At 41.4% G+C, this 24,483-nt stretch overlaps 1 protein-coding gene across 15 annotated transcripts in view; it reads right to left on the bottom strand.

Moving 5' to 3' along the window:
* Nucleotides 1-24,483, bottom strand: part of Magee2 (MAGE family member E2) — a 157,277-nt gene that overhangs the window by 26,585 nt on the left and 106,209 nt on the right. For all 15 annotated transcript variants that reach the window (XM_070040167.1, XM_070040172.1, XM_070040165.1 and 12 more), the window contains one exon: nt 23,785-23,854. In XM_070040167.1, the coding sequence (XP_069896268.1) occupies nt 23,785-23,854 (70 nt within the window). The remainder of the gene's footprint in view (nt 1-23,784; nt 23,855-24,483) is intronic.

The following is a 24,483-nucleotide window of genomic DNA, read 5'->3' as shown; positions in this document are numbered from 1 at the left end:
GCCATGAAAAGGCTCCTCAAAAAAATGATAAGATGGGTGGGTCACATCTGTAATCCTAGCTACTCAGGAGGCTGAGATCTGAGGATTGCAGTCCAAAGCCAGCCCAGGCAGGAAGCTCTGTGAGACTCTTATCTCCAATTATCCACCAAAATGTCAAAAGTGGAGGTGTGGCTCAAGTGGTAGAATGCTAGCTCTGAGCAAAAAACTCAGGGACAGCATCCAGGTTCTGAGTTCAAGCACTAGAACAGGCACAAAAAAAATAAGAAAATGATAAATCAGCTAGGATGTAGCTCAGTGGTACAATGCTTGCCTACCATGCCCTGAGTTTGATCCCCAGCATTGTGAGAAAAAAAATACAAATAATAATAGAATTATAAAATTATTTATCAATCCAATTCTAAATATTTACGTAAAATAAATGAAATCAGGATCTTATAGCTACACTATCTTATTCATTGTAGCATTATTTACTACACCTAAAATTTGGAAACATGGCAAAGACACAGAATGAAATATTTATTCTGCCTTAAAACAGAAGGAAACCAGAAAATGAGGGAGGGGGTAACATTGTTTAAAAGGAAATTACTCATTACCTTACTTTTGTATCTGTAACCCTTCCTGTTCCATCACCTTAAAAAAAAAAAAGACAGAAAACCAGCTGTATGGGATAGCATGGATAGAATTGGAGGACATCATGCTCAGTGAAAGAAGCCAGTGACAGAAGGGCAAATACTACACAAATCCATAGATGAGGCACTTCAAATAGTCAAACTTAAGGAATCAAAGTATAGGATGGTATTTTCCAGGAGCTTTGTGGAGGGGCCGCATCAATGAACATAAAATGCAGTTATACCTGATTAATAAATTCTAGAAATCTGCTGAACTAAGTGCCAATAGGCAAGACACCTGAATTTTATATTTAAAAATCTGTTAAAGTATATCTTGTATTAATGCTTCTAACCATGGTAAAAATTCAAGAAATATCCATTATCTTAAAAGGTAATGTAAGGCAATCAATCAAAAATACCAGATATGAAGCCAAGAAGGAAACATAATCCATGATAAACAATAAAAAACCAGTCAGGTACCAGTGGTTCATGCCAATAATCCTGGCTACTCAGTAGGTTGAGATCTGAGGATCACAGTTCAAAGCCAGCCCAATCGGGAAAGTCTATGAGATTATTATCTCCAATTAACCCCAGGAAAACTGGAAGTTGAGCTGGGCTTAAAGTGGTAGAGCACTAGCTTTGAGTGAAACTGCTCAGTGACAGTGTCCAGGATCTGAGATCAAGTCCCACAACCACCAAAAAAGGAAAAAAAAAGAAAAAGAAAAAGAAAAAAATTCAGTCAACAAAAACAGATTAGAATCTACACAGATTTAAGAATAGGGGTTTGGAACTATAACTCAGTAGTGAGAGCCATTGTCTAACATATCTGGAGGTCCTAGCTTTGATCTCTAGCAGTGAAAAATTAGCATAAAAATGAAGTAATAACTATAGGTACAGTCTGCATGTTCAAAAGTTAGAGCTAAAGAAAATTATAAAAACTCGATAGGAAATGTACTCATTACCTTACTCATGTAACTGTAACCCCTCTGTACAGTATTTTTACAATAAAAAACATTTTATTCAAAATTCTAGCAATGGAAACTATACTGAACAAGATTAAAATGTACTATATGGAGAAGAAAAGTGACATTCATGGCATACCATGGGAAAGCCTTTGCAATATAATGAAAAATGTTTTAAAAAATAGTAAGTTGCTAGACAACTTCCCAAGGCCAAATATATATGCCACTGGAATCCAGGACAAAATGGAGATGGGGAAATAAAGCAAAAAATATTCGTGATCTGGTGCTGGTGGCTCAATGCCTAGCTACTCAGGAGGCTGAGATCTGAGGACTGTAGTTCGAAGCCTCCCTGGATCAGTAAAGTCTGTGAGACTCTTATCTCCAATTAATCACAGAAAAAGCTGGAAGTGGTGCAGTGGCTCAAATAGTAGAGTGCTAGCCTTAAAGCAAAAGGAGCTCAGGGACAGTGCCCAGGCCCAGAGTTCAAATCCCAGGACTAACATACACACAAATATTTTAGGAGTATTAATTTTGCCAGATATCCCCAAATTTGACAAAATATAAGCAAGAAGCCCAATAAAACCTAAATACAAGAAACATGAAGAATAGTAAACCAAGGCACAATCATCATATTGTTCAAAACAAAAAGAAAAAAAAGACATGTTATATTTAAGAAATGTAAGGATAACAGATTTCTAATGGAAAACAATGTAAACACAAAGATAATTCAGTGATACTCCAAGGCTTGATAGCATGAATTTCGGCTTGTTTGGCCTTTTCTGCTCAGGGCTGGTGCTCTATCACTTAAGCCACGCCTCCAATATGGCTCTTTTGCTCAGATTTTGCTGCGCCAGCTAGTTTCAAACCCCAATTCTCAGAACTCAGTTTCATGAATAGTTAGAATTACAGGCATGAGCCACTGATGCCTGGCTCATACCTTTAAAATACTCTAGTGGAGCCCTGTGTAGTGGCTTACAACTGCAATCCCAGCTACTTGGGAAGTGAAGATTGTAATTTGAGTCCAGCCTGGAAAAAAAAGTTAGTGAGATAAGTACCTCAATCAGTAACCTGGGCATGGGACTCTTGCCTGTGATCCAGCCAAGCAGGAGGCCATATGTAGAATTATGGTTGAGGCTAGCCCAAACAAAAAGGTAAGATCCTATATGAAAAATCACTAAAGCAAGAAAGGGCTGGGGTGGCATGGCTCAAATGGCAGAGCACCTTCCTAGCAAATCTGAGACCCTCAGTTCAAACCTCCAGTACCACACACACGTAAAAGTACTCATATACAATTTGGCTGGACCAGAATGCCCAGATATTTGGTCAGACATTATTATGGATGCTTCAGTCAGGGTACTTTTTTTTTTAAGATAAGATCAACATTTAAATGGATGGCCTTTAAGTAAAGCAGATTGCCTTTCATACTGTGAGTAGACCTCATGTAATCAGTTGAAGGCATTTTTAGAACAAAGACTGTCCTCCCCTAGCACAAAGTAATTCTGCCAGCAGATGGTCCAGGCTGAATAACTTCAGATTTAAGCTACAGTGTCCATTCTTCTTCAATCTCTACCTTGCCGTCCTACCTTGATTTTCTATTGTTCATAATCTTGTAAGCAATTCCTTAAAATTTCTCCCTCCTCTTTGCCCCCCCTACACACAAATTGTTTGTTTCTTTGAAAAACCCAGACTAATAATAACTGAGAGAAACTCTCCACCTAGTTGTGTAACATAGCAAAAATATCTCTCGAAAAGTTAAGTTGAATTGAAACTTTTTTTTTGTTACCAGTTGTTAGGGCTTGAACTCAGGGCCTGAATGCTGCTCCTAAGCTTTTTGGCTCAAGACTAGTGTTCTACCACTTGAGCCATAGCACCACTTCTGGCTTTTTTGACTTTCTAGCCTCAGGTGGCTTCAAACTACAATCCTCAGATCTCAGCCTCCTGAGTAGGTAGGATTATAGGCATGAGCCACTGGCACCTGGCTAAAATGAAATATTTTTAACACAACAAAATGAGGAAGAACTGATCATCTACAGAGGTGTATAGTAGAAATGTTGACTGAAGTCCTTCAAGCAAAAAGAAAATAATATACAAAGGACAGAAAAACCCCGTAAGTGAAAGCTGCACTGAATATCATATAAAATCTAGGAACATTAATCTAGAAATATTGGGGCTAGGGTAGCTCAGTGGCAGAGCATTGGCCTAGCATGAATGAAGCCATACATTTGATTCCCATCACTGCAGGAAATAAAAAATAATAACATAAGTAAAAATAAAAAATGTAGCTGATTGTTAGGGTCAGTTGTGGACTAACGTGAAAGCATAAAGCATAAAGACAGCTATAATTGGGATTTGACTTCTTCGTAGGACTTTCCTCCAGAAATACCACAAGGAAGACTGAGGAAGAGCCTAGGATCAGCTCTGCCAGGGTTCTAGTTACAGGAAAAGAACAGCAGCCACTACAGAGTCCACCTTGTTTATTATACCTACTGAATCTGCACTATAGAATGAGCCTATCTAAAAGGCCATGCACTGGTGGAATTCTGTTGCAGATGGGTGAAAAGAACTGAGAATTGTGAAAAGTGTACCTTTATCTTCCTAGAATCTTCAACATTTGGAGGAGGAGAAGTACAGTTATGAAAAAATACCTCAAACCCAAGTTCAAAGTACTTGTCTAAGACTGAGGCTTAAGAAGAACATCAGAGAACACCCAATTTTGCCCCCCCCAGCACCTGCCCTGCCAACCAGGCCAACAAATCTTGAATAAATCTGTGTGGTACAGCTGGAAGAATGGCAAGAGATGGATTCTATGGGGAGCAAAACAAAAGAAAGATCCAGAGCCAAGTGGAGAAACAAAAACAAGGTATCACTGGAGGATTTTGAAATCTCTGGTGCCCATGGCAACAACAAAATCCAACTCTGATAACCATAGCAACAAATTCCAACTCTGGTAACCATAGCAACTATAGCAACTAAGCAAATTTCAAACCTAGTCCAACTCCTGACTAAATCAACACAAGCCTCCCCCCCCCACCAACTAAAGGCACACCAAAAAGGAAAGCATGCTAATCTCTAGATCTAAAAAATGATCTCAGTATGTATAATCTCTATTCATGGTCATCTTTCAATAAAAAAGTACATATCATTTAAAAAAGCATGAAAAACAATCTGAAAGACAAAGAAATCATGTGAAGCAGACTCATATATCATAGGGCTTTGGGGACTATCATAAAGGGAATTTAAAACAACTATGATTAACATGCTTAAGCACTGGTTTTCCAAAGCAGACAATCTTGTCCACAGGGAACACTTGGCAACATCTGGAGGCATTTATCAGAGTCTTAATGGGAGACGTATTGCTAGCATCTAGTGGGTAGAGGCCAGAGATGGTGTTAAATATCCCATAAATGCACAGGATAGCACCTTCCAACAGAATCATTTTCCTGAAAATGTCAGTTATTCCAAAGCAAGAACCTCTATAGTAAAAGCTCTACTGGGAAAAGTACAAGACATACAAGATTACATCAGCCTCTCCTGCAGAAATATGGAAACTATAAGAACACAATAGATATCTTAACATGAATGTAGTAATCAATTCATGATATACAGCAAAACATTCTGTATGCCTTAAGAATATTCAATAAGCCAGGCACTAGTAGCTTATACCTATCATTCTAGATATCCAGGAGGCTGAGATCTAAGGATGAGGTTTGAAGGCAGCCCAGGCAGGCCAGCCCATGAGTCTCTTATCTCCAATAAGCCACTAAAAAAGCTAGAAGTGGAGCAGTAGCTCAAGTGGTAGAGTGCCAGCCTTGATCAAAAAAGGTCAAGGGCAGTGACCAGGCCCTCAGTCCAAGCCCTAGGACCAGAATTTAAAAATTCTTTAAAAAGAATATATAATAAAAAGAATAATAGAAATACCATAACCTGAAAAACAATTACAGAAATGAGATAATCTTTTCTGGACTCATAAATGGAATCATCATAGCTAAGGCAAGAAAATTTCAAGTTAAGTCAATAGGAATGACCCAAACTGGAATACTAAGAGAAAAAAAGCAAGAAGTAGCATAGAATGTGCCAATGTGTGGGACAGTAATGAATAGTGTACTATACATGTCATTGGACTTGTAGAAGTAGAACAGGAAGAACAGAACAGAGGAAATGTTTGAAGAAATAATGTCTGAGAATTTTCAAAAATCACTAGCAAACACTATAAACTCAAGAATTTCAGAGAACACCAAGATAAATTTGATTGAAGAAAACAAAATACAAAAATGATTCCCAATACATGATGGTGCATTTTGTGATTTTCTACTTTACAATGGGGCAAAAATGTACCCATACAATCATTCTTTTTCATCTTTGCTACAATGTTTAATAAATTACATGAAATTAAAAAAAAAACTTTATGAGCCAGGTGGCCGGTGACTCACATCTGTAATCCTTGCTACTCAGGAGGCTGAGATCTGAGAATTGTGGTTCAAAGCCAGCCCCGGCAGGAAAGTTCATGAGATTCTTATCTCCAATTAACTACCAGAAAGCTGGAAGTGGCAATGTGGCTCAAGTGGTAGACAGCACCCAGGCCCAGAGTTCAAGCCTTGTGACATACAAAACAAACAACAAAAAAAGTTTATCATAAAATATACGTAGCGTTGTGATTTTTGTTAACTGTAGACTAATGTAAATGTTCTGAGTGTGTTTAAGATATTCTAGGTTAAGCTATGATGTTTAAATGCATTTCTTTCTATTTTTAATTTTTATTTCTTAATATTTTCTTATGATTTTAGACAGAAGTTTGTTCTTTTGCTAGTTCTTTGAGGGTATAAATTTGGTTATTTCTAATTTTTCTTAATACAGACATTTACTGCTATAAACTTACTTTTTAGAATTGCTTTTGCTGTATCCCATATTTTTTTGTTTGTGTTTTTGGTTGATCATGGGGCTTGAACTCGGCCTGAGCGCTGTCCTTCAGCTTTTCAGCTCAAGGCTAAAGCTCTACCACTTGAGCCACAATGTCACTTCTGGTTTTCTCAGTGGTTTACTGGAGATAAGAGTCTCACAGACTTTTCCTGCTGGGGCTGGCTTTGAATCATGATCTTGAGATCTCAGCCTCCTGAGTAGCTAGGATTACAGGGGTGATCCACCAGCGCCTGGCTCCCGTGTGTTTTGTTTCACTGCATTTCTTATTTATTCTTGAGGTCGTTTTTTTTTTAAAATTATCTTATTTCTTCTTTGACCTACTGGTTAAACAAAACTATCTACTCAAATATTTTTCATTTCTTTATGGTGAAAACTTTCAAACTCCTTTCTTGTAGGTTTTGAAATGTACAGTATATTATCTATAGATACCCTACTGCAGAACAGCACATTAGAACCTCTTGCTCCTGTATAAATGCAAGTAAGTACCCACTGATCAACCCTGACCCATGCCTCTCCCCATACCTCTCTCCCTGGACTCTGCTAAACATCATTATACCTTTAAGTTCTCTGAGCTCAACTTTTTCTTCTCTTTGTGCAGGCCCTGGGGCTTGAACGGCTAGGGCCTGGGCACTGTCCAAGAACTTTTGTGTTCAACTTAAAGCTAGTGCTCTACCACTTGAGCCATGGCTCCACTTCCAGCTTTTTGGTGGTTTTAAAGGTAAAAGTCTCATAGACATTTCCATTGGGCTGGCTTCAAACCATGATCCTCAGATTTCAGAGTAGCTAGGATTATAAGTGTGAGCTACTGGTATCCTGTTTTAAGATTCCATATAGGTGTGTGATTGTGTGGTACGTGTCTTTCTATGCCTGTCATATTTTACTTCACATTTTTATATTCAGTTCCATTGATGTTGCTGCAAATAACAGGATTTCATTCTTTTTATATGACTGAATAGTATTCCACTGTGCATAGGAACCATTTTCTTTATACAATCACTAGTGAACAGATATTTTGTGATTTTCTCATTTCTTAACTATCATAAACATTTCTGCAGTGAATACAAGAGTGCACATGCTACTTGTACTGCTGAGTCTTTATTTAGATATAGATTTGTATTTAAATATAGTATTTCTTATATTTAAAGGTATCCATTTAGCATTTGTTATAATGGAGGCCAACAGGGGATGAATAATTTAAGGGGTTTTGGGGGGGACATGTCTAAGAAAGTATTTTAACTTAATTTATAGAAAGCATTTTCATAGACAAAATAATTGTAGGTTTGCAATTTCATTTTCCTAAAAATTTCACAGATGTTGCTCCACTGACTTCTTGCATGTACCTTTTATTTTAAAAATATTTAGAGGCTGAGTGTAACCTTTTTTGGTCCGGTTGTGGGGCCTGAACTCTGGGCCTGGGCACTGTCCTTCAGCTCTTCAGCTCAAGGCTAGCGCTCTACCACTTGAGCCACAGCGCCACTTCCGGCTTTTTTCTTTTTGCTTATGTGGTGCTGAGGAATCAAACCCAGGGCCTCAGGCATGCAAGGCAAGCGCTCTACCACTGAGCCACCTTCCCAGCCCTGAGTGTAACCTTTTTATGCTGGATATTTTTGAGAAAGGGTCTTGCTTCCTGCCCAGGCACATGTCTAGATGGCAATGTTTTGTCTCTTCTACCATATGAGGACACAGTGAAAAGCCACTCTCTTTATGAAACAGAAAATGGTTCCTGACCAGATATCTAACCCATTAACACATTGATGTTGAACCTTCTCAGCCTTTGGGGCTGTGAAAAATAAATCTCTGTTATTTATAAGCCTCCAAGAATATAGTGCTTTTTCTTTTTTTTGCTTGAACTCTAGGCCTGGGCACTGTCCCTCAGCACTTCAGCTCAAGGCTAGCGCTCTACCGATGAGCCACAGAGATACTTCCAGTATTTTTTCCCCCCAGGGCTGAGGACCAAACCCAGGGCCTTGCATGCACCAGGTGGGTGCCCTTCTGTTGAGCTAAACCCCCAGCTCCATACTTCCAGTTTTCTAGTGATTTATTGAAGATAAGAGTCTCACGGACTTTTCTGCTTGGGCTGGCTTTGAACCACAATCCTCAGATCTCAGCCTCCAGAGTAGCTAGGATTACAGGTGTGAGCCACCGGTGCCCAGTTACAGTGCTTTTATGTAGTAGGACAAAGGTTATAAAACATTCAAGACTATAAAAATGTTGTAAAAGCAATTAAGGAAATTAAAGACACAAATACAGTATATGGAAAGATATTCCTCAACCATGGAATGTGTAACTTCTATTGTGAAGATGAAATTAATTCCCAGAGTGATATACAGATTCAACAAAATCCCTTCCCAAATGCTAGCCACTTTCTTTTTCATAAATAGGAAAATCTCTCTTAAAATTCAAATCAAATCTCAACCTACCTCAGAGACAAAACAATAGAATTAGAGATCTTACAATTCATAGAATTGCACTATAGCTGGGTGCTCATGCTTGTAATCTTAGTTAATCATGAAGTTGGGATCTAGAGAATCTCATGCACTAAGGCTGCTCATGCCTGTAATCTTAGCTAATAAGTGGGTTGAGATCTAGAGGATCTCAGTTCAAAACCAGACATGGCAGAAAAGCACTAAAGATTCCATCTCAGAAATGGCCAGCAAAATGCTGAGCTAGACATGTGGCTGGGTGCCCATGGCTCACGCCTGTAACCCTAGCTACTCAAGAGGTTGAGATCTGAGGATCGAGGTTCAAAGCCAGCCCGGGCAGGAAAGTCCATGAGACTCTTATCTCCAATAAACCGCCAGAAAACTGGAAGTGGTGCTGTGGCTCAAGTGGTAGGGTGCTAGCCTTGAGCTGAAGGACAGCGCCCAGGCCCAGAGTTCAAGCCCCATGACAGACAGAAAACAAAAACAAAAACAAAAACAAAAACAAAGACATGTAGCTCATGTGGTAGAGCACCAGCTAAGCAAGCAAGCAACAGAGAGAGCATGACACCATGAGTTCAAACTGAAAATACTGCCAAAAGTAAATAAAACAAAAATCCCCATAAAACTTTATTACAAAGCTACAGTAATCTGAACATCATGGGTCTGACATAAAGACAGAGATAAAGACCAGTAGAATCAAATATTGAGCCACAAATTAAATCTTCATATACTGTGAAGACCATTGGATGGTGAATGACCAGTCTTTTTTACAGTTTTGAAAAAATTAGATATCCGCATACAAAAGAATGAAGTTGGGCCCTTCTATTACATACAAATGTGACCATTTGATTAAAGACCTAAACATAGCAGCTAGAGCTATAACATTTCTTAGAGAAAAAAAAAAACACAGGGTGAAAGATTCATAGCATCCAATTTGACAATGATTGCTTGGATACGACAGGTTAAAAAAAAATAAATTGGACTACTCCATCAAAACTGAAATCATTTGAGTGCTACAAATGGTGAAGCTAAGTTCAGCGTCAAATTTGAACTCAAAATTAAATATGAACTAAATTAAAGTGGATAGAAAACAATCTCAGCAATGCACAGATAATTGTGTTGTGAGTGATTATATCATTGGCAAAGCATGCCTTCTGCTATGCTAAACAACCAAATTTCCACCACGTGCAGACTAATCCTCCTCTCTCACTACCCCTCCCTCTCCCCCCCCCATGTCTGTCTCTGTCTCTGTCTCTCGTGCTGATCCTGGAGTTTGAACTTAGGACTTAAGCCACAGAGCCACTTCTGGCCTTTTGGTGGTTAAATAGAGGTAAGAGTCTCAGACTTTTCTGCATGGGCTGGTTCCACCTGTCAGTCCTCAGATCTCAGCCTCCTGAGTAGCTAGGATTACTGTAAGCTAACACATGTGGCTCATATTTTAATCAGAGTATCTTCACTTACTGCTCTCTCTTCTTATTGCTCCTGTTATTCAACAGCTTTCAGTTAGATTTCTTATGCCATCTATCATACATAGATACAATGTACTTCAATATTATTTACCCCTCCATCACGACCTTTCATCCTCATTGCTTCCCCTTCATCGCCTTCTCATAGTTACAATCATGTTCTGTGTGTGTATATATGTGTTCAAGAAGAATATTTTTGATGAAACAATATTGGTTTCCTTGAATTCTCCAGAAGCAAAGATGAGCTACAGGTATGTGCTGCTATGAGCATATGTACAGAGCCCTTTCTGCACAGCTGGCATTGGCATCATACTAAAGGCAATGTTTAAATCAAGCAAAAGACTGAATATTAAAATTCATTTTACCATAATGACAAATCCTTGAATGTACTCACATTCACTCATGTGAGGCAAGGCCTATAGATATAGGCCCTTTTCTCCTCTGAATACTATTTAATTTTGAGTAATTGCATAGTGTCAGAAAAGTGATCATTACTAGTTTTTGTTTTATTGTTTCAAACCTCTATTTCATTGTTTAATAGCTAGACATGGTAATAATAACTTTGTAACAGACAATCTGTAGAAAAATCTGGGTCATCTTCATGGGTCTCTTGCTTCTTTCTGTGAGGTGGGGAGGGGAGTCATTTTTATTCTGGTATTCTAAGTTCATTAACCAATAAGCAGCCTTTTAGGGAAGGTTGGATTGATTCCACATCCCATTTCTTAGGTATAGCTTAGAAAACATGTTCTCCACCTGGTGCCCTCAGAAAATAGTAAATGCCTTACTTAATAACATATTTCTTTCTGAAAATTGCTTTCCCTCTCCATCATTGAATAGACAAAGAATTGGATGAAACCCATGAAGATGGGTGGAATCTGTCTTGCCATTTTCTGTCCTAGAACACATGTGTGTGCACACACACACATATCAAACTGTCTTTCAAGGAAATTTGTTTGCCATTCACTGAATTTTTTGAAGTTGACATCTAACTCTGCTTATAAAGAAAAAAGAGTATTATACTTCAAAATACATTAAATGGACTGAGTGATTCAGTCATTAAAAAAAAATCTTCCCTGTCTAATATGCTTATCATAGTTTTGCAAAGGAACAGTGTGTAATGTGTGTTCTCAGAATGCAAGTCAAGCCCTGGTCTACAGAAGGAATGTGAGGGTGATAATAGAAGATGCTGTTATGGTTGAATATGAAATGTCCCCCAAAAGACTGATGTGTTGAAGGCTTGTTGACTAGTTGATAGCACTACTGAGAGATAAGTGGATCATAAAGGATTATGCTAACTTCCTTGATGGTTTAATCCATTCATGAATTCATTGCTGAATGGTCTTTTAGGAGATGTGGCCTGTTTGAAGGAAGAGGGTAACTGCTGGTATACTGCTGAAGAATAGATCTTGCTGGTAGCATCCCCACCCCCACCCCATTTCTCCAGTTCCTGGCTGCCATGAGATGAGCAGCTCTGCCATACCCTGCCCTGCTTCATATAAGCATCTAGCAATACAGCTAGCTGATCACAGACTCTGAAATTGTGAGGAAAAAGAAAGCTTTCCGCCCTTAAATCTGAGCTATTGGGTCAGTGATAAAAAGTGACTAACAGAGCTGCCTATGGAATGACTATATTGTATTTCAAGTTATGAGGTTGGAAGCCTGTTTCATTAAGAAGGTGGGAATGGGGAGGAGGAAGAACACTTAACAATACAGAGACAGTCCGGGGAAACACAGGAGCAGACAGTTGAAGTTCTCAAGTGTAATAGAAAATCATAAAACAAAGTTCTTCATTACTGTTAACAGGGATTTTATCCATTTATTTTGACCATACTTTCCAATTTTAAAAAATGTTTAGGTAATCATTTCTACTTCTCTTCAATCCCAATTCTTGTAGATGACTTAAGTGTTGAACCAATCCTTCCTCATGTTGCAGTTCTTGGCATATGCATCCTTCCTAGATATACAACAAAAACTGTAAACATTTGCAAATCAAGAGATAGAATGATTAGAGTAAAAATGGAACCCATGGAATATGAGAAAATATTTCCCTGTCTTATAGCTGAAGAAAATTAATGACAAGAATCTATGCATGTCGCCTCCAAATAATAACAAATGACCTGATTTGAAACTGGGTGAAGGGCTTGAAAATAATATTCTTCAAAGGCACACAAATTTTTTTTTTTGGGGGGGGGATCCAGTCGTGGGGCCTGAACTCTGGGCCTGGGCGCTGTCTCTCAGCTCTTCAACTCAAGGCTAGCGCTCTACCACTTGAGCTACAGCGCCACTTCCAGCTTTTTTCTTTTTGCTTATGTGGTGCTGAGGAATCAAACCCAGGGCCTCAGGCATGCAAGGCAAGCGTTCTACCACTGAGCCACCTTCCCAGCCCAGCACACAAATTTTGATGGGGCTAGGTTCAAGAAAAACTAGGATTAAATAGAACTAAAAAATACCAATGTTTAGTGAATATGGTGTCACAACAAAGGAAAAAGGGTTATGCACAGAAGGTAGGATTTTCTGTTTATTTCTTCTTTTAAGATGGGATGATTTTCAAAATGGAAGTAACAAGCAGAGAGGGGTAAATTGGTGATGTGGAAGAAACCACAATGATGGAGTGATGTTAGTTATGAAGGAATGTGCTGGATTCAGGTAGCTCAAGCCTCTAATCCTACCAAATTGGGAGGCTGAAATCAAGAGGATGATGGTTAGAGGACAGCTAAGGAAGAAAAGTTTGAGAACTCTTCTCAACCTGTAGCTGGGTATAGAGCTCAATGCCTACCCTCTTAACTTTATATGAGACTGAGAACAGGAGGATCATGGTTGTAGGCTATACCAAGCAGAATGTTCCAAGAGATTCCATATTTTCTGTGTATGTGTGTGCGTGCGCACACATGTGTGGGTGCACACAAGTTCCAGGGCTTAAAACCGGGGTCTAGGAGCTATCCCTAAGCATTTTGCTCAAGGCTAGCATTCTTCCACTTGAGCCACAGGTCCACTTTCAGCTTTTTGCTGGCTAATTGAAGATGTGTCTCACAGAGTTTCCCGGTGGTTGGCCTTTGAACATGATCCTCAGATCTTAGCCTTCTGATTATCTACAATAACAGGTGTGAGCAACTGGTACCTGGCAAGAGACTCCATCTTAATAGAAGAAACTGGCACAGTGGCATGTACCAGTCACTTGAGCTACAAAAGGAAGACAAAGTTAGGCAGATAGTGGTGCAAGTATGCACCTGGGCAGGAAGCAAGATTTTCACCCTATCTAAAAAAAAAAAAAAAGTGCGAAAAAGGGCTACATAGCTTAGAGATACACGTGCCTGCCTAGCAAGCATTAAGCTGACTTCCAATTTTCAGTACAGCCAAGAAAAAAAAAATAGTATAAACAAATACAGGTCTCAAATTTGGCAGGCATCTGGAGAGCGCATTCACAGTGCCAAGAGGGCAGGCAGATCACCTACTTACAGATAGAAGCAGGTGGGAAAGTTTGTACACATTTTACATAAAAGGCCATATGTCAAAAAACAAGACAGGAAAGAAAAAAGAAATGTCAGAGGAATACTATACAATATCTGTCTTTGACATCAAACTGGATAAAAAGATAATAGAAATGGAGACATTACATCAAAACACATACATACACAAAATAATATTAACCAATAAGATAATATTGCAAAAGATACTGTGAATAATATTTGAAAAGGTACAAAGAAATGAATCTGAGAACAGAAAGAATTTAAGGTGATAATTATTTAGTAAAAACACAAGAGTAGAATGGACATACCTAAAAAACAAAACAATGATCAAATGGAGACAAGTAAAACACAAAAGAAGTATTCTTGCACTAGAAATGGACTGAACTCTGAATTAAAGGCTTCAGTACAGTTATCTGCAGAAAGACTGAAGCAGGATAATTGAGTGCAATAAAACATAGGGAATAGACTTTGACTGTCAATGAGAATTCCCAAAGAGAAACTCAGGAACTATGCTGTCCCTAACATAAGGAATGCTAATAATACTAGACTGTTCAAGAATGGGCTCAAAAAAGCTTGGCAACAGTGACTCAAGCCTCTAATCCTAACTACTTAGGAGGCTAAGATCTAAGAATCAAGGCTCAGAGTTAGCCCCAGCAAACAAATCCCAGAGGCTCTAGCTCCAATTAATGAGCAAAGAGCCTTAAGGTGTGGCAAGTGGCAGAGCCACAGCCTTGAGTCAAAAAACTGACAAAAAGCTCCAGGCCTATTCAAAGCACAGCACTGGTGAAAGATGGACTGCCTGAGAGGAAAAGAAGCACCGGGAGAAAAACAGGAAGGAGAAGAGGAAAAGGAAAGAGAAGAGCCCAGAATGTTTCCTGACTTCCAATTCTTTGAAGAACAGGAGAGTCAGAGGTGGAAACTAGAATTGGATAAGGGTTAAAAGTTTCAAAGCACTCTACAAATCAGAATATGGAGGTAACATAAGTCCTAAAATTAGAAAAATAACACAAAAAAGACAAATTTATAGATACACATGCAAAGATAGACATATAATTCCATGTACCTACCATCCCAAGTCTAACCCAAGTATCCCTTACTTTTATAAGAGATGGTTAATAGAACCATCACAGCTTCATTTGTCATGAAGACAAGTTTCCTTATATCTATAAACTAAAATGCACACTTTTAGAGTTGCCTACATCCTTTGCCCCTCCATAATATCCGACAGGAGAACACACACCATACAGTATCAAACAATGATGTTATGGATCACCTGAATATGGGCTTGTGCTACTATGTAACACACATAGGCCTCCTGTATGTCCATAAAACCTGATGCCTAGTATCAGCCTTAATCGATGTAATTCAGGGATTAAGTTTCTAAGTTACGTGTAGGTGGGGACAGTGGGTGAGACCTGCTGGAATCCACGACAAGAGCTCATACAAGTAAGTGTTTGTGGTAGAAGCTCATCATAGGTGGCCCTTGAACTTCTGGAGCGACACTGGGACAGAAGGTCCGAACCAGTCTTACAATTTACCACCACAGCAGCCTCTGTAAACCATGAAATACGGAAGCCCTACATGCTAGTCGGTTTCAGGACAGAACAACTATCAGAAGTGTGGCTGTGACAGCCAGGCACCTGTGACTCATGGCTGTAATCCTACATACGCAGGACACTAAGATTTCAGGATACTGGTTCAAAGCCAGCTCAAGAAGAAAAGTCTAAGACACTCTTATCTCCAATTAACCACCAAAAAAGAAAAAAAGGTTAGAAGTGGAACTGTGGCTGAAGTGGTAGAGCACTACCCTTGAGCAAAAACGCTTTGGCACAGTACCCAGATCCTGAGTTCAAGCCCAACAACTATCACAAAAAAGAGAGAGAGAGAGAGAGAGAGAGAGAGAGAGAGAGAGAGAGAGAGAGAGAGAGAGAGAGAGAGAGAGAGAAAGAGAGAAAGAAAAGAAATATGTGGCCATGTCTGCACTTGTTTCCTCCTCCTCTGGTTATTAGGTTCTAGAGACAGCAAGACTGCTAGTGTGGCTAAAGTCACTTTGGGATGGGGGAGTTTGGGGTTCCTGGTGTCCCTTTCCCAGCTTGGAGCTAAGAACCCATATTCTGCTCCAAACACAGGCACTGGCCACACAAGGAACAACTGGTGTTCTACGTGCTTGTGCTCCCTGAGAGATGCAGGAATGAAAAGCGAGGCCTGGGCAGGGTGAGAGAGCTGAGGGTCTTTGGAAGCCTTCTCCAAGCTCAGGGCTCCATCACAGGTCCTCCCCCCAAAGCCAGCTCCTCTGCACCACACACTGCAGTAAGCCTGGGGGTCCAAGGACAGCCATACTCCCCTAGGGTCTGGCTTCCAGTTGCTATGGCAATGCTGCCACAGGCCAGGAGCTCTGCACTCAGGGTCAAGAAGTAGGAGCCCTGAATATGGATGGGATTCTTGAGAGAGAGGTGTGAGATCCTGCAGATGAGAAGAACCTGATGCACTTGATTCCCTTGGGGAAGGACACCCCCAGCGCCCCACCTGCCAGTGCTCAGTCCAAGCTCCACAGAAGCAGGCTGGTTACACCAGAAACAGCAGCCAGAAGCCCAACAGCAGAGGCTGTTCTTGAGTCATCACCCAGAAGAATCAAGGGCATCAGGAAGCCTTCACGGGCCCATGCCCTAAGGTGGCATCACTGTCCTCTCTGCAGCTGGGCTGTCTTGTGAGGAATTCGGGGCAGCCAGCACTAAGAGCGCCTACTATGGAACCCGCAGCGTATTAGCAGGAACTAGGGACACTCAATGGGAAGAGCAGGAGCAAGCTGTGCTGCTGGAGCCACGGACAAACTCACACGACCTTCGGCCACTCTTTCACCTATCGTCAAGCCAAAGGGGGCTGGAGGGGAGCAGAGCTGATGTCAAGACAGGGGTCTGGCTAAGGTCCTGAGGAGCTCAGCTGCCCCCTCTCTCCAGCTAAGTGCTTCTTTGTCTTCCTTCCAGGAGTCTTGTTCCGCCATCCAAACTCCAGAGCCATAATCAGCTTGGAGTGTCAGTGTCCAGACCCACCGTGGTCCAATCTGCCTGGTGATTGGTTGCTATGGCAATCCTGCAAGAGCTTTCATGACAAGACAGAATCAAAAGGCGGCAGGAAACATGGGGGTTAGCCATGTTGCAGACGGGACACTTGTAATTTGAATATTCTAATTGCACTAATTGACACATTCTTCTGATTAAAAGTCCATAAACACAGACCAAGGCAACGGGAGGCTTGACTGGGACAAAGGGGCCTCAAACAAAGAGGAAAAAAGCCTTTCTTTCAGAGGAAAAAGTTCCCGAGAGTAAGGCAGAAGATGAAGAAAGGGGCCAGCAGCCTGAGACTCTGGGTGCACACATCAGTAATTAGCTCCGCCTGATACCTGGAATGTTATTTTAAGTCTCACACCCAAATTCTTGTTGGAGGCCACATCGACATGGCGGTTTCCAGAAATACTTCCCTGAGGAGACTCAGGGGTCTGCTTCTGTCCTGGTAGGTGGTGGGGGGCACATGCTATGGTGTTGCCAGCCAGGCCCATGGCTCCCACGGAGTGCTGGCCGGGCCCAGAGTACAGCACTCATCCACTCTGCTGTCCACTGCAGCCAGGACCTGCCTTGTTTTCCCTCTCTCCCCCAATATTTTGAACTCTATAATCAGCTTAGGTGTCTAATGAACTCAGTCCTGGCTTAATTGGCCCTTGCTACTGGTTGCTATGGTGATGTAGCCAGGCACTGTGCTCAGGAAGTTAAAGGAAAGGAACCTGAGGTGGGAGGGAACAGGAGATAGACAGGGCCAGCATGAAGAGGAGAATACTCTAATTACACTAATTAATAGCCTTTGGTGATTAAAAGCCCATCAAGGAGGGCCCCATGGCCAGGGCACAGGGCTCATCCAAAACAAGCAAACATCCAACACCAAGGAAAGGGTGTCTACTGGAGACATGACTAGACGTAATCCCCACAGTAGGAAGAGACTCTACTGGCTCAAGATCTCAGGGTACAGCTTGGAGAAAAACATGGGCATTTAGGGGGAATCAAAGGCCTTGTGTGAGGACTCTCAGACTTCTCAAATGTCACTGACTCACTGGGAAACTGAGGCCCAGGGGTGAGAAGGCATAATGGCATTACATGCTGGACAAGTAGCAGAGGCGGGTGGAATCCAGGTCTCCTGCTGACCATGCCAGAGCCCTCTCTGTGGTTGAAACTGCCTGCAGTTGATACCAGTGCCACTAAACAACTCATTTGACAAAGACACGAAGCCCAGGGAGACCAGCAGCCTGCCCACACCTCAAAGACCCTGGCACAGTTCTCCGTGCTCTTAACATAGAATGGGGAAATGGTGCATGGGTCACAAATTAGGACAGGGACATTGAGATAAGGTGAAGCACCTGACTTGACAGAGGTGACAGAGTGATTGTAAGGCAGGTGGCAAAACTGCTCAGTGGCTCTCATCATGGAAGGGAGTTAGTGACACTCATGGGCCAAGGAGGGTGTAAGAAGAGGCACAGAGGGAGCAATGCCTCCCATCTATTCCATGAGTTTGTTGGGGAATAACTTCTTCCTTGAGCAGGAGATGCGAATGTGATTCACAGGGTTTCCCACCGAATTGGGAACCTGGGCAATTGGGATGCTAATGTGCAGATGCTGGAGCCGCTCATCAGGGCCAAAGGCATACTCCAGAGCCAAGGCATGGCATGTACACCACCAGACAGTGGGTTACTTCTCATGAAACCCACCTTGGGGATCATGCTCATCCCTCTGTATCATGGGGTCTGCACCCCATGCCCTTTCCTCAGGGGACTTGGTGCCCCTCCCTCTGGCCTATGGGAAAAGGCTGCATGGCTCTGTCCAGTAAGATTCTATACAACACCAGGAAGATGGACACTGTAGTTCCAGGAGATGGAGACACATTTAAGACCCGAGGTGGTAAAAAAAAAATAGAGACACCATGTAGTGGACTGAGCTGATGTGTGGAAAGGACTGGAAAGAATTGTGAGGGTTCCACTGGCACACGTATGAAGACTGTTTGGCAGTAGGGGAATCTTGGGAGGGGAGTCAGGTGACCAGGGCAATGCTGGTCACAGACAAAGTGGGGGTGTGACCCCAGAGGCCTCTGCAAGGCCCAGCTGACTGTGGGTATCTGCAGCAGGGAAGTGTGGAGGATGGAGTGGCATATTCTAAGGGGAGACTGGAAGAAGCTCTGTCTGCTGAGAGAGAATGGAAAGAGCAAAGGAAACAAACGGGAGAGGGAAGGAGTAAGGGAGAGACTTGAAAGAGAGGAGAAAATGGATATATATATAGAGAGAGAGAGAGAGGAAGAACAATAGGAGAGGAAGAGGAGGAGGAGGAGGTAGACCAGGGAAGAGAATGGAGAGGGGGAGAGAAAGCAGGCAAAACTACATCTATTTATTGCATATTTGTTTGGAAGACCCAGACCCATGGAACTGCCTACCACCACAGCAGCCAAAGCTACACAGATGCATACAAACTTGTTTGCTCAAGTACATATAAAAAATACAGGTTGCACCAGACATTGGTGGCTTATGCCTGTAACCCTAGCTACTCAGAAGGCTGAAATCTGATGGATTACAGTTAGAAGCCAGCCCACGCAGAGAAGTTCAGGAGACTACATCTCCAAGATAACTAGCAAAAATATCAGGCTGAAGGCATGGCTCAAGTAGTTGTAGACTGCCAATCAAGCAAACAAGCTGAGCTAGAGTGGTAGATCCTTATTTTAAACCAGGTATCAGCCAAAGAAAGACAGGGAGGGAGGGAAAAGGAGGGAGAGGCACTGCCCTACTGTTCCCTTAAAATCTTGCCTCAAATGTCTCCCACAAGTCTCTGAGTTCCAAGTCTGTTGTGCTGTGTGTGTGATCATCAACCCCGCTCCTGAGAGCCTGCAGTTGTGTGGAATGAAGGGCTTGGGGTGCACTGGTTCTTCTTGGACCATCAGTGGGGTTTAAGGGCAGTCCCTTTCTCAGGCTGGATGGTGCTTTCACTACATGTTGCTGGTACCTGGAAAGGCATACCAGGAAGAGGCTGTCCCCCAGGTCTCCCAGGGTTCTGCTCCATCTTTTTCAAGAGTGAGGTCCACTCAGGCCTCTGGTTGTACAGGAGCCCGGTTGCAGGGGGTGCACAGAGGTCAGGTGAGGGGATTATCTTAAGAGAAAACAAGCCTCTCCCTCATCAGCTGGAGGAAGTTTTGCCCATCCATTTGACATCTACTCCCTCTTGAGGCACTGCAATTGAAAAATAGCTTCTGCTGCGGGTTCACACGGTAGCTATGGGCTTCATTACAGAGAAGCAAAACCTGTGACCCCAGAACTATCTCTCTAGGAGGCAGGGATGAGTCTTGTTAGAGAAACTCTTATGGCATCCTGAGACAGAGAAAACCCCAGGAAAGGCAATCTTTCCTGGTTCAGGGACAGACAGAATGCTACAATGCAAATAAAGCCAGAACCATATTCCATGTGCTTCCAGGAACAGTGCCAGCAGGTGTGGAGGTGATGGAGCTTTCTTATCTCTGGCAGTGATACTCTGGGTGCCTGTCAGTTGCCTCTGGCCTTGATAACCGACCTCCCTTCTGCTGCTGAGGACAGTTTTTCCTGGCAGACTCTTTGTCTTACAACAGTAGTGATGTTCTTTCCTCTTAACCAAGGTACCAACCAAATCACCAGGGATGCACCGCCTGTGCAAAGGTTGTATGTCACATGTTCCAGTCAAAGTAGGTAAGAAAATAACAGCCTTTGAACACCTTAGAAAGTCTAGCATAGTCCTAAGCACACTAGGAGATCATATATTGGCGATGGAAAGGCCCATGGTGAATTATGGGATGAAGATGAAAGCTTTCAAGAGTCAATAGGGTTGTTTCCACACAACTGACTGAATGCAGTTGTCTGTCTCATAACGTAGGCACTATAAATGCAATAAACAGTGCAGTAACGATGTATAGGTAACAATCATATTTTCACAGCATGTTTCTTGTTTTTCTCTTTGCATATGATGATCAAGCAGTTGTTGGTACACCTGTACCAATTTTCTGTTTTTGTCTATTTTATGTAATTGGTATTTCAAATATTTCACGGTCAATAGATATTAAACTATATTTGTGAGATACTTAAACGTCAATGTTTTCTTGTCATGGAAGATCTTGCGTGTCCTTACGTAGGGCTGGGTGTTGTGCGCTAGAAGTGTTGCTTCTGTTCCTGTTAAGTTTCCGAGGCCTGACCCCTCAAGGCTTCTTCTATACATCCTGTTCTACTGTACCCAAATCTTTTCTTACCTAGTTTGGTGTGGCCTAGCAAGTATGCTTCTAAATTCTACACTACTCAGACTATTGACCCGAGGAGATATGGGAAAACACAATAATAGTACCTGTCACCAGCTAGCTTAACAGTCTTTATGTCTTCTTGCCTGTATCATTTCTTGAGGAAGAGGACACTATTCCTTGATATTTATCTAAGCACCAACTAGCCATATACTTAGGATTCAATCTATTCTGTACTTCCTTTTCAGATCCTACTGTTTCCTCCCCAACCTCTAACAACTATAATTAGAGTATCCCAAACTCTCTAAGACTATGGTTATGAACTTTAACATGAGTCAGATCTATTTGGAAGACTTAAAGCATATAAATGAAAATGAGTAGAGAGAATGCAGTCAATAATCCAATGTTTATCTTACAAATTTAAGAAGCTTGAGGGAAAGCGAGGGCAGGGGAGGGATGGGTGAGAAAGTTGAAAGGAGTAATACTGATCAATACATATTGTGTTCATAAACTGCTTTGTTAAATGGCAACTCCTCTTTACAACTACTTAAAGATAATAAAAAGAGGGGTTGGGAAGTTGGCTCAGTGGTCGAGTGCTTGCTCACATACAAGAGGCCCTGGGTTCGATTCCTCAGCACCATATAAGCAGAAGAAAGCCAGAAGTGGCGCTGTGGCTGGAGAGCTGAGGGACAGCACCTAGACCCAGAGTTCAGTTCCCACGACCATAAAAAAAAATAATAATAAAAAGAAAAAAAAGCATAATAGATTGTTGAGCAATCCATAGTTTCTTATAAAGAAAGCTGGAGTTAGGGGTGGGGAGGTTCAGTAAATATGCCTTTCTACCAAATCCACAAGTGGTGCTGATGTTGCAGGATGTGATCCGTACTTTGATCATCAGTGACAGAGGTTTGGAAAGGTAGTGAATTATGGAAAACAGGCATTTCCTTACCTTGGCGGGAGTGTGTTCACCCATATTGTACCTGTAAGTACTCTAGATAGTGAAAAGAGTTTGAAGGATACACTTTGGTGACACTAATATCACAAATATATGTTTAGGGACATGGTTGGGAGGGTGAACTGTCCAGAGTACCCACTCTAAACGGATCCAATAGCCAAACTGTCAATTATACTGTGGCTGTAGGTCCAAACCTTGTGCCCTAACTCAAGCCCTCAACACCAATAGAACAAGAGGAAAGAAGAAATAATGTCCAGGTTCTACACATCCCTCTCCCCCTAGAGACCCAGGAAACAGATGTGAATGAGAGAGACTACGCTTGAATATTGGAATACTTAGTTACTCTCTTCTGTTTAGCTTAGAGCTAATTTTGAGGAAAAAGAAATTAACAGTCTAGGTGAATGTAATCAAAGTACATTATATACAAGTTTGGAAATGTCATAATGAAGTCCATTTGTACAACTAATGTGAGCTCATTTAAAAGAGGTAATTTATTTTTCTTCTTCCAAAGCACCATAATTCTATCTAAATGCTTCAGAACTGAAAGTCAGTTTCAGTAAACAATTTGTTCTCCCAACCTGTGTACCTGTTTATTTTTGTAGAGACTTACACAGAAATTATACTATCCAGGTAAAAATTTGAAGGAATTGAGAAGGAATGGGGAATCAGTGTAAGAAAGAGATTTCAAAATTTAATCTTAAGGGCTGGGAATGTGGCTCAGTGGTAAAGTGTTTGCCTACTGTGCATGAAGCCCTGAGTTTGATTCCTCAGTACCACATAAACAGAAAAAGCCCGAAGTAGCAGTATGGCTCAAGTGATAGAGTGCTAGCCTTAAACAAAAGAAGCTCAGGGACAGTGCCCAGGCCTTGAGTTCAAGTCGCAGCACTTCCAAAATAAAAAAAAAGTTAATGTTAATTCAACAGTGGCCTTCAGTGACTAAAAGCCATACCTAGAGAAGGGATGGGGAACAACTAGTTCACAGGCTATATGAAGACTGAAAAATTATTCAGTATACAATAGAACAGACACAAGTGTCTCATATTCTCATCAGCTACCTGTGGCTGGCTAGCTGTATTATTTTTTCGTTGGTCATGGAGCTTGAACTCCGGGCCTGGGTGCTCTCCTTGAGCTCTTTTGCTCAAAGCTAGTGCTCTACCACTTTGAACCACAATACCATTTCTGGTTTTTCTAGTGATTATTGGGAGTCTCATGGGGACTGTCCTGCTCGGGCTGGCTTTCCAGCATGATCCTCAGATCTCAGCCTCCTGAGCACGAGCCACCAGCACCCAGCATATTGCTATTTTTGTATGGTCTTCAAATGACAGTACAAATATACAAATGGATTCTCCATCCCTGAGGGCCTAAGATAAGCAGCAAAAGACTTGCATTTGCGTGCTCAGTGGAATCAAGAAGGAAATAATTGTCATTAGAGACATTTCCAAGAAACCAGCCAGAGAATAAAGTTTTCACATGCCCAAGACTCAGACATTATCCATGTACCAATCAATGTGTATGGGTCATAGAATCCTCAAACGCCAGGTAGGGTGGGAATCTTTTTCTTTTTGCCCCTGGCATTTTTCTATGAAAATATTGATAAAGTATATATGATTAGATTAAGATAAAGGGGAGAAGAGGGACAAGAAATAAGAAAGTAAAGTAGGGGAAGGGAAAGGAGAAAGAGAAGATAATTTTCTTGACTTACTTCTTCCTTCTCTTCTCCATTACTAATATTTTCATATTGTCTTCATTACTTCTTTTCAGATGTTTCTTCACTGAAAATTAATATCACAATGACATAGGTCCCATTACTATATTTATTGTACAAGAAAGATAATGCTTCTGAAAACCTGAAAAAATTTATTTGAACCCAGGCAATCCACTCTGGGTCAGTACTCAACTATACCATGGTTACCGGGTGTGTGTGTGTGTGTGTGTGTGTGTGTGTGTGTGTGTGTGTGTGTGTGTGTGTGTGTGTGTGTGTGTGTGTGTGTGTGTGTGTGTGTGTGTGTGTGTGTGTGTGTGTGTGTGTGTGTGTGTGTGTGTGTGTGTGTGTGTGTGTGTGTGTGTGTGTGTGTGTGTGTGTGTGTGTGTGTGTGTGTGTGCACATGTGTGCATACATGTGCTGGAATGGGTGAGAGTACAATTAGTAATAACTTACACAAATAAGATCTTAATAGTGAATTATTCATTATTTGTCTTTTGCAACTAACATGCCATAATTATAACACGTAATTATAACTTATAGAGATCCTATGCATTTATCTGTAATTTAACCAGTTACTTTTTTTTTTTTTTTGCTGGTCTAGGCCTTGAACAGTGGGCCTTGGCACAGTCCCTGAGCTTCACTGGCTCAAAGCTAGTGCTCTACCACATGAACCACAGTGTCACACTCAGCTTTTTG

Source organism: Dipodomys merriami, unplaced genomic scaffold (assembly GCF_024711535.1).
Source record: "Dipodomys merriami isolate MVZ:Mamm:240054 unplaced genomic scaffold, mDipMer1.0.p SCAF_3, whole genome shotgun sequence".
Classification (NCBI taxonomy): Eukaryota; Metazoa; Chordata; class Mammalia; order Rodentia; family Heteromyidae; genus Dipodomys; species Dipodomys merriami.
The sequence above is the reverse complement of the archived record's forward strand: the minus strand, read 5'-3'. Positions and strand labels throughout refer to the sequence as shown.